The 11,151-nt window shown below is 32.6% G+C and overlaps 1 protein-coding gene across 1 annotated transcript; it reads left to right on the top strand.

Annotated features, from left to right (window-relative positions):
• Positions 1 to 9,521: 9,521 nt before the first annotated feature.
• On the top strand, positions 9,522 to 11,071 carry LOC109124186 (uncharacterized mitochondrial protein AtMg00810). The gene is made up of 4 exons (XM_059743397.1): positions 9,522 to 9,683; positions 9,756 to 9,966; positions 10,099 to 10,199; positions 11,027 to 11,071. The coding sequence occupies exons 1-4, from the start codon at positions 9,522 to 9,524 to the stop codon at positions 11,069 to 11,071; spliced, it is 519 nt and encodes a 172-aa protein (XP_059599380.1).
• The last annotated feature ends 80 nt before the right edge of the window (positions 11,072 to 11,151 follow it).

Here is an 11,151-nt window from a genome sequence, read left to right as displayed (position 1 = left end):
AAAAGGAAGTTAAAATGAACAACTATGTATCTAGAAGATACATAATTTTTTTTTAAAATTTTGTTATATAACCAAAAGTTATATAAATATTATTATTCATAACCCGAAGTTATGAAAATAAGAAAATTAATATTCTTTGTGAAAATCAAAGGTTATGCCAAAGTTGTTAATATGTACTTTCTTATAGCTAGAAGCTATAGAGAACAAAATTGTTAACTAACAATTTTGTACAACTTTATGAAATTTATATAACCAAAAGTTATAATGAAATATATTATAGTTTGAAGTTATGATAACAAGCATATAGATAATATTTTTGTATATCAAGTTATATAAATAGGTAAGTGTTTGATAGTTTTTTATGAATTTCTATTATTAGAAGTTATACAGTCATTAGTAGAAAAATTTACATATATTATTGCATGTTGCCACATATGGTATTTTTATTAATGCAATAATTTCATTATCCAAAATAATTTTGAAATTACAATAGGTTCAACTATTGTTCTCAATATATTATGTTATATCTTTACATATATGTTCAGATGGATTTGTAGTATTTCAATTAAAGTTTTGAGACAACAAGATGCTTTAAATCATGATATGTTCTCTTGAAATTTTGATTTATGAATTAATTTTTGCACATTGATTTAGATCATAATAATATTTTGAATCAAATTATTGATCTATCACTACAATTAGTTTGATTTTTGAAATACTTCCTCATTATTTCATGTATAAATGTTCAACACTTACAAAATCAAATGTGTGAGATTTTTTAAGAAATATATAACTTCAAATTATCTTATCATATTTGTTTTATTGTGTTATATATGCTCTCATTACTCTTACACAACTTATTATGTCATCATCAATGACTAATATTTTTCCATTGATTTTAACTCTTTCTTTATGATAATATTGCTTCAACTCTATAAAGACAAGGTTTTTATAATAATGTTTTATGACTTGTTACTTTGATGAAACTTTTGTCTCTTTCATTACACAACATTGATGACAAACAATGTTAATACTATATCAGGTGATAGAAACCTGATTAAATGCTCCAAAAGAGCTTATACTATGTCACTAGTAGTATTTGATTCCATGTGAATGACACTTTATATGATGATAGATCCAGAAGAATTTTTTAAGACCAACTTGGTCCCCCGGGGTAAAAGGTCATATGGATGTACATTACAAAACTAGAAGTTTTTAATTAGTGACTAGTCTACCTATACACTTAAAAGGTAGAATGACATGTTGTGTAGATTATCATTTTAATGAGACAATTTTCCCATCGTTAGGGGGAGAAGAGTTAGTTCTAGAAGAACGGCGTGAAATTATTTGGAACTGATTGACTTTGACTCATCTTGATCCTCATACAAATCAATGTGAACTAGAAGTTCAAAGGATCATTCATTTGCAAAATCCTGCAAATCAACTACAAGATGCATTCATACAAAGAAAGTGACAAAGTCATATATCCCAACTGCAAATACTCTAGCACGGATTGATGTCCCTGTAGGACAGTTAACAAATTAATCTAAGATACGCCTGAAGCGTGGTAGACTTGTCGCCTCAAATGATGTAACTTCCCGGAAGAGGAGAACCCAAGAAAAACTTGGCACTCTAGAAGAGACCATCAAAATGATTGATCAGTTTAAAATTGATAAATCTATAGCCCTGGAAGAGGCTCAAATAATACAAGAAGCCCTTGAAGAGGTACAAGTACTTGAAAATTGTGAGATTTCAATGAGTTATGTATACACGGGAGAAAAATGAGATCAAAATAATATTATTATTAACAATATTTTCACTTTCCAAGTGGCCTTCGATATAATAAGAAATGATGAAGATCCTGAACCACGAAATGTGGAAGAATGCCGACATAGAAATGATTGACCAAAATGGAAAGAAGCTATACATGCAAAGTTAAACTCATTAACAAAATGAGAAGTTTTTGGACCTGTAGTCCAAACACCTAAAGATGTAAAACCTGTTGGGTACAAATGGGTATTTGTACAAAAAACACAATGATAATAATGAGATCATAAGATATAAAGGACGATTAGTAGCATAAGGTTTCTCATAGAAACCTGGTATTGACTACGAGGAAACATTCTCTCCCGTCATGGACGCAATCACATTTTGTTTCTTAATTAGTTTGATAATCCCAGAAGGACTAGATATGCGTTTTATGAATGTTATTACAACACATTTATATGAATCTATGGATAACGATATATACATGAAAATCCCTGAAGGATTTAAATTGCCTGAAGCAAATTGTACAAAACCTTATAGCATGTACTCAATCAAGTTACAACGATCCTTGTATGGATTAAAGCACTCTGGATGCATGTGGTACAATCGCCTTCACGAATACTTGCTAAAAGAAGGGTATATGAATAATCTTATATGCCCATGCATCTTCATTAAGAAATCAGAAACCGGATTTGCAATTATTGCAGTGTATGTTGATGACTTAAATCTTGTTGGAACTCCTGAAGAGCTCACAAGAACACCAAATTACTTAAAAAATGAATTTGAGATGAAAGATCTTGAAAAAACAAAATTTTGTCTCGGTTTGCAGATCGAGCATTTTCCAAATGTTTATCTTTCAAATTAATATCTATTAAACATGTTCTTAATGTAATTAAAATTCACCTCTACACCAACTTTAGGGAGCTGTTTGTGCTTTACTTAGAAATTGAATAAACCTAACTAGATTTGACTTATTTGAATAAGTGTTTAAATATTTTTTTTATTAGGTCATTTTTAATTAATGCCTTAAGTGTAAATCTACTCATTTTTAGATATTAAAAACATATATAAGATTAATTATTATATTTTTTATTTAGTTTGAAAATATAGTAATCTAATATATTTCAAAATATTGGAATGTATTATCGTAATAAAATTATATAATGATTAATTATATAATTATAAGGAAATTGGTAATGCAGTAATAATTAGATTTCTAATTAAGTTGGTTACTAAGAAAATGTTAGAAATTCTCCAACTTAATGTTTGGTATATCTTCATATTTATGTGTTTGTGATTAAAATAAACGCTCCATAATTGATATTTATTGATTATTTAAAAAAAATTAGTTGAAAAAGAGTCAAAAGACTATCAAATAGACTATACATATTTATGCATTTTTTAGAACTAATTATAATTATTTTTCTAGTAGATATTTGGTGATTGTTAGTTTATTTTGATTTTGTTGCATGGTAAAAGATTGAAATTATAATAAATTCATTTTTAATATAAATTTTATATTTCTATTCGTAGAAAACATTTTTGTTTTTCTGAATAAGTTATTTGAAAAATTGTATTTGATAAAATAATTATTAAATATGTTTTTGGATCAGAAAAATAAAAGACTCTTTTTAAAAACAACTTCCAATCAAACTAAAATTTCCTTTTCTAATATTACCTCGATTGTATACTGAATTTTTTATTATTCAAACAATTATCAGAAAAATGCATTTTCATATATTTATACGAATCAAAATAGGAATCAAAGTTTATAAAATTCAAATTTTAAGTGGTTATCTCAAATTAATTAGCATTTCATACACTTTCTTTTATCAAATGTATTCCCTTTGATCATTTAATTACTAAATTTTAATGATATAATGAATATCTTTCATTATCTTAAATACTATATGTGACTGATGAATGCATGAAACTCTAATTATTTTTAGAAGATTTTTATTTTTGCAATTATTTTTACATTAGTGTATGAAAATACATTTTCTTCGAAATGAATAGAAATTAAAAAATTTAGTGGATTAATTTACCACTAAATTGATCTTTAAAATTATGATTTCATAATTCAATAAATTAGGCTTGACAAATGATGGTCCTACACATGGTCTATCTACATGGCACAACTTAAAAAATAACAAAATTTGGAAGAGTACAAAATCAAGTCTTCAAAATTAAAAACAAAAAAAACAAAAAACAAAAAACAAATAATTGAAGTCAAAAGAGAATTAAAAATATTCTCTTATTGATAAGTCAAACCCGCCGACCCAAACACGTTTTGGGTTTGAAAGAAAATCTCAAGCTTGCTCCAAACTTATTTATTTAAATTTTAAATCCGTCTCGTTAAGGATAGGACGAATATTCGAAAACGAATATCTGAAAGCACCCGCCCCATTTCACCCCTAGATGTGGAATCTGCTTTATTCCCACTTTTGAGTAGGAATGACAACGGAGCGAGTTCGGGACGGGTCGCCCCCATCCCAACCCCGCCCCATTTATTCAAAACAATTCCCATTCCCGTTCCATTTAAAAAATTAAACGGGGGTGGGGCGGGACGGGACAGGTATGATAAATTCCCAAACCCGCCCAGTCCCATTTAACTTTTTTTTTTTTTTTTTAATTTTATTTAAAAAAAAAGATTATATTTAATTACATTAAAATAAATATATTTATAAATAATTAAATTATTATATTTTTTATAACTTATTTTATTAAAAATATTTTATTATTATCTATATATTAAAAATAGTAAAATAAAAATTAAATTAAATTAATTTTAAAATTTAAATATAATTTAATTTTAAAATTAATTTTATATATAATCAGGGCAGGACGGGGCGGGGCAATACCCGAACCCGCCCTGGGTTTTAAAAACAAATTTCAAACTCGTCCCAAACCCATTTATTAAAATTGAACCCCATCCCATTAGGGGCGGGGCGGGTACCCAAAAAAATCCGCTCTATTGTCATTCCTACTTTTGAAATACAACTTGACACAAAGCTTCCTACTAAATATCCCACCATAGCCTATGGGTAAAGGAAGAAGTAAAACTCAATTCAAGAAGAGACATGTTAAAGATAAAAATATTTAAAATCACAAAAAACAGATCGACAACATTCAAATTTATATTAAAAAAAATTAAAACCACTATTATAAAAAATTGTGCTTTTGACAACTATTTTTAATTCTTCTATATTTTTAAAATTTCAATGTCTTAGTTCAATTAAACATTACGTGGATGTTATAATCACTTGCATCTCCTAACTTTGGATTTTGCTCTGAAAAACCATCTTGTTATCTCATACCTTTGCAAAACATGGTGTAAGTGTAATCCAAAAATAGACTACAAAAGAATTTTTTTAATGCTTAAAAGTGCTTTCTTTACAAAAATTAGATATTTTTTAAAAATTACTTTAAAATTTTTTTAAAATCCCTTGAAATAATTATTAGACTAATACTAAGATATATGCTTCTTCCAAAAATTACTTTTTTATTATGTGGAATTTTACACCCAAACACTAATTGTTGGATTCTTTCTAAAAGCCTTTTAGAAAGAAATGTAATAATTAAAGTGCCATCAGACCAAAAAAAAAAAAAGGCCCAAAATTCTAGGTGCCAAAACAAAGTTTTGTGAGGAGAGCCACTCAATAACACTTCTCATTTTCCCTTCCATGTATTTTCATCTAATCCAAGCCCAGAGTTCCATCAACTTCTCCTTGTAAACATTGGATTAGACAATGAATATGAGTGATGGAACATAAGGGAGTGTTGGAATAAAGAGCCCCATCCCTGAAATCCCAATCCATCCCAACTAGCAATCTACAGAGTCATTGTGGAAGAGGTATAAGGGTGTGTTTGGTACTATTAGAGAAGATTAGTTAGGATGGTTAAGAATTAGTTTTGGATTAGTCTTGATAGCTCATGCTTAACAGATTGTAACAATACTTAAGTTGTAGAAATATATAGAGAAAACAGAGAGTCTACTTCTCAACAAAAGAGGAGACACTTTATGGACAATCTTCCAAAATAACCTTTTCCACTATCTTCTCTCCAGAATCTTCTTTCTTAAAATTCTATCATGGTATCAGAGCATGGGTCTTCTTCAATGGAGGTCAATATCAGTCCTGCAATAGTGAACCTTAATCCTTTGTCTTCCAGTCGTTTTGTTCCAATTAACTTCAATCACTCACTGTCCGTGAAGCTTGACAACAAGAATTTCTTGATCTAGAAACAACAAATCGTCTCTGCAATTCGAGGCTATGGGCTACAGAAATTTGTGTTCAGTGATGATGAAGTACCAGTTCAATTTCTCATCGGAGAAGATGCGAGATCTGGAAAAGCAACTAAGGAATTCCTCGAGTGGGAACAACAAGATCAACTATTGCTCTCTTTGGCTTCTCTCATCTGTTTTTGAGTCAATTCTTCCTCGGTTAGTTGGCTGTGATACATCATTTCTTTTTTGGGGACGATTAGAGCAATATTTTGCGTCTCAGACTCGAGCCAAGGTGAAACAGTTCAAGACTCAATTTCAGCATACCAAGAAGGGAGGTTCAACAATTGATGAATACCTTGCAAAGATCAGGGTTTGTGTTGATTCACTTGCATCTATTGGTGTTTCTTTGTCAACCAAAGATCATGTTGAATCAATTCTTGATGGTTTACCTAGTGATTATGAGTCTTTCGTTACCTCAATCACTTTGAGGAATGATGATTTTTCAGTTGAAGAAATTGAAGTTCTCTTGATGGCTCATGAATCCAGAGTTGAGAAGAACAACAGTTCTCTTGACTCCTCTCCTTCTGCTCATGTTGCAAGCCCTAACTTTGTAGAAAAAGGGAATCGTTTTAAGCAGAATTATTATGCTGCTAACTCTCAAGGTAGTCATTCAGGTTACAATGGTGGTTTTGGACGAGGTGGAGACTTTGGTCGTAGAGGTGGCTTCAATGGTGGTCGTGGATTCAATTGGAATGACAATGGAAGAAGTAATAGAGGTGGTTTTCGTGGTAGAGGAAATAGATGTGGTTTTCAAGCAAGACCTCCTTGGAACTCTGATAATCAGAATGAGAAACCAGTATGCCAACTGTGTGGTAAAATAGGTCATGTAGTAGCACAATGCTATTACAGGTTTGACCATACTTTCCAGGTACCATAGAATCTGTCAGGCAGGAACCTTCTCCTCGGGCTTATTACAGTTTTTCACCCCAAGTAAATGGTGTTATCCCAACTTCTGAAGTCTTTGGTGATGACAATTGGTATCCGAACTCTGGAGCTTCAAATCATGTGACACCTAATCCTGCAAATATGATGAAAAGTGCTGAGTTTGCTAGGCAAAATCAGGTTCATGTTGGGAATGGAATAGGTTTGTCCATTAAGCATATTGGTCAATTTGAATTCTTATCTCATTTTTCATCTAAACCTCTTTTACTTAATCACTTACTTTATGTACCTTCAATTACCAAAAATCTCTTGTCAGTTTCCAAATTTGCAAAGGATAATAAAGTATTTTTTGAATTTCATTCTGATTCTTGTTTTGTTAAGGATCAGGTAACCCAAGTTGTTCTAATGGTTGGGAAGGTTAGAGATGGATTGTATGCTTTTGACTCCTCACATCTTGCTCTTAGACCAACTCAAAGCTTATTGAAGTCTTCTTTTGTTGTTGCTAGTTCCTTTTCTTCTAAAGTTTGTACAGCTTCTTTGTCATCTACCTTTGATTTGTGGCATAGAAGATTAGGTCATCATTCGGTTGCAACAATTAAAAATGTTCTGTCCAAATGTAATGTTGCCCATATAAATAAAATGGACTCCAACTTCTGTTCTTCTTGTTGCTTGGGTAAAATACATAGGTTTCCTTTTACTTTGTCTCATACAGCTTATACCAAACCCCTTAAGTTAATTCATTCAGATTTATAGGGTCCAGCCCCGGTATTATCTAATAGTGGATATAGGTATTATATTCACTTTGTGGATGTCTTTTCACGATTTTCTTGGATATTTTTACTCAGAAATAAATCTGAAGCTATCAAAACCTTTGTTAACTTCAAAACTCAGGTGGAATTGCAATTTGACTCAAAAATCAAGTCCTTGCAAACAAATTGGGGAGGTGAATTTCGTGCTTTTCAATCTTATCTTGCTGAAAATGGCATTGTACATCGTGTTTCTTGTCCACGCACTCAACAACAAAATGGTGTTGTTGAACAGAAGCATAGGACCATAGTTGAACATGGTTTAACCCTTCTTCATACAACTTCTCTTCCTCTTAAATTTTGGGATGAATCATTTAGGATTGTTGTTTACCTATCAAATAGGCTTCCCACTGTAGTACTTCATCACAAATGTCCCATTGAAGTCTTGTTCAAGTCCATACCTGACTATTCTTTCCTCAAAGTTTTTGGTTGCTCCTGTTTTCCCAACTTACGTCCTTATAACACCCATAAACTTCAATACAGGAGTGAAGAATGCACTTTTCTTGGCTATAGTCTAAAACACAAGGGTTACAAATGTATGTCTTCTAATGGTCGAGTCTATATTAGCCGTGATGTCATTTTTAATGAAACCTCATTCCCTTATTCTAAAACTATTCAAGCTTCATCTTGTTTACCTTCTACTGTTTCCCCTTTTACTTCTCATTTGTCTCCTTCAGCCTCTCCTCCAATATTGTCTCCAACAATGCTGCCAACTCCTACTTCTCCCATTTCTTCAGCTAGGCCAATAAGTGAAATGGATAATGTTGTTTCCACTCACCCACATGCACCTAATAGTGTTGATACTACTCCAGCACCTGCACACAAGTTCCTAGTTTTGTTGTTTCTCCTCAGCAAGTTGTTTCTAATCCAGTTGCTACTCCTGTACAACATGTTGTCTTTTCTGTTGCAAGTGTGACTAGGAGATTGCCAAGGATGTTGATAATACTCATCCAATGATTACTAGAACAAAGTGGAATTTTTAAACCCAAATTTTTTATTGTTGCAGTAAGAGAACCTTCAAGTGTTGCAACTGCCCTTCAACAAGATGAGTGGAAAAAGGCTATGGTGGTTGAGTATGATGCATTACAAAGGAACAACACCTGGTCACTAGTTCCTTTACCCGCTGGTAGATAGGCTATAGGTTGCAAATGGGTTTACAAAACTAAAGAAAATCCGATTGGCACTGTTCAAAAGTATAAAGCACGATTGGTCACCAAAGGCTTTCACCAACAAGCCAGCTTTGATTTCACTAAAGTCTAGTCGTTAAGCCTTCTACAATAAGAGTTGTCTTCACCATTGCTCTCTCAATGAATTGGGCAATCAAGAAACTGGATGTAAATAATGTGTTCCTCAATGGAGATTTGCAAGAAGAAGTGTTCATGCAACAACCACAAGGGTTTATTGATGAGCAAAATCCTAATTTGGTTTGTAAACTTCATAAGGCCTTGTATGGCTTGAAACAAGCCCCACGAGCCTAGTTTGAGAAATTCCATCGAGCATTGTTGAGTTTTGGGTTTGTATCCGCCAAGTCTGACCAGTCACTATTCTTAAGGTTCACTCCTAGTCATATTACATATGACTTGGTCTATGTTGATGACATTTTGGTCACTAGTAGTGACACAGTTGCAATTACTTCCCTAATAGCTCAATTGAGCTCATAATTTTCCTTGAAAGACCTTGGGGAAGTGCATTATTTCCTAGGAATACAAGTTTCTCATACCAATAATGGAGTACATTTATCCCAGACTAAATATATTCGAGACTTGCTCCAAAAGACAAAAATGGTGCATTGCAAACTTGTAAGAACTTCCCTGCCCACTGGTCTAAAATTAAGAGTTGGAGATGGTGATCCTGTGGAGGATTTACATGGTTATCGGAGTACAGTAGGAGCTCTTCAATATGTGACCATCACGAGGCCGGAGCTCTTTTTCAGTGTGAACAAAGTATGTCAATTTATGTAGAATCCTACATAGGAGCATTGGAAGGCTGTGAAACGAATCTTGAGATATTTACAGGGCACTTTGCAGCATGGTTTGCATTTGAAGAAATCATCCAGCCTTGATTTAGTTGGATTTTGTGATGCTGATTGGGCATCTGATTTGGATGATAGACGCTCGACCTCAGGCCATTGTGCTTTTTTGGGAGCAAATTTGATATCTTGGCAATCCAATAAACAACATACTGTTTCAAGGTCTAGTACTGAAACTGAATATCGAAGTCTTGCAGGTTTGGTAGCTGAAATCACATGGTTAAGGTCATTGTTGAGTGAGTTGCAACTTCCCTTAGCTAAGCCTCCTCTGGTTTGGTGTGATAACCTTAACACGGTTTTGTTGTCTGCTAATCCTGTTCTTCATGCAGGAACAAGGCACATAGAGCTTGATCTCTATTTTGTCCGTGAAAAGGTCATTCGGAAGGAGGTAGAGGTTCGCCATGTCCCCTCAGTTGATCAACTTGCAGATGTATTCAAAAAGACAATTTCCTCGACTCAATTTATTGAATTCAGACACAAACTCAGGATAGAAAATCTTTCTACCTTGAGTTTGAGGGGGGATGTTAGAGAAGATTACTTAGGATCAGTTAAGAATTAGCTTTGGATTAGTCTTGATGGCTCATGCTTAACAGATTGTAACAATACTTAAGTTGTAGAAATATATAGAGAAAACAGAGAGTCTACTTCTCTACAAAAGAGGAGACACTTTCTGGACAGTCTTCCAAAATAACCTTTTCCACTATCTTCTCTCCAGAATCTTCTTTCTTAAAATTCTATCAGGTACGGGAGAGTAGGAATGAAAATAGGATGAGAATCGAGGTGAATTACAATATGATGTAGAAGAAAGAAATCAAAATCCTAGAGAGAGTCGGATTTGATTTCATATTAATGAATTTTTTATTCTCATGCTCATTCTAAAAAATAATCCAAACATGCTAATGAATGGAAATAGAATTGATTTCTCATTCCCATCTTCTATTCCAGTGATCTAAATACATTAATGAATGAAATGGAATTGATTTCCCTTTCCATTCTCTATTCCGGAGTTCCAATTGCGACCAACCATTGTTGTGTGCATTGAGCAAAACAAAGGAGAGAGCAAGTTAGAACTCACATGTGCCTCATCTTCCTTAATTATATATCATACTAGTTGAGATAAGTACTAATCCCTGAGTTCCATAATTCCATTCCCAAAATGGGCCAAAGCCATCCTAATAAATAGAGCATGCTAAATTCAGAAATACCATCTACTCCAAAATGATCTTACCACATTACACAAATTGTAAAATATTGTAGTCAATAGCAATTCCAAATGCTACAGAAGCAGATCTTCTGATGTGAAACAAACCACTGAAAGCTAACAAGCCATACAGACTGTAAATGACAAAAGGAGAAACATCTCTTTATGTCAACAATTTTTT

Source organism: Vitis vinifera, chromosome 16 (assembly GCF_030704535.1).
Source record: "Vitis vinifera cultivar Pinot Noir 40024 chromosome 16, ASM3070453v1".
Classification (NCBI taxonomy): Eukaryota; Viridiplantae; Streptophyta; class Magnoliopsida; order Vitales; family Vitaceae; genus Vitis; species Vitis vinifera.
Note: the sequence above shows the minus strand (reverse complement) of the source record. Positions and strands in the feature narration are given on the sequence as shown.

What these genes read in the sequence shown, in the direction of transcription:
- LOC109124186 (XM_059743397.1), top strand. Translation starts at nt 9,522, where the DNA reads ATGGTGCATTGCAAACTTGTAAGAACTTCCCTGCCCACTGGTCTAAAA. An exon ending in TCTTTTTCAGTGTGAACAAA is followed by an intron (nt 9,684 to 9,755) that starts GTATGTCAATTT and finishes AGATATTTACAG; the next exon opens with GGCACTTTGCAGCATGGTTT. An exon ending in CAGTTGATCAACTTGCAGAT is followed by an intron (nt 10,200 to 11,026) that starts GTATTCAAAAAG and finishes AAAATATTGTAG; the next exon opens with TCAATAGCAATTCCAAATGC.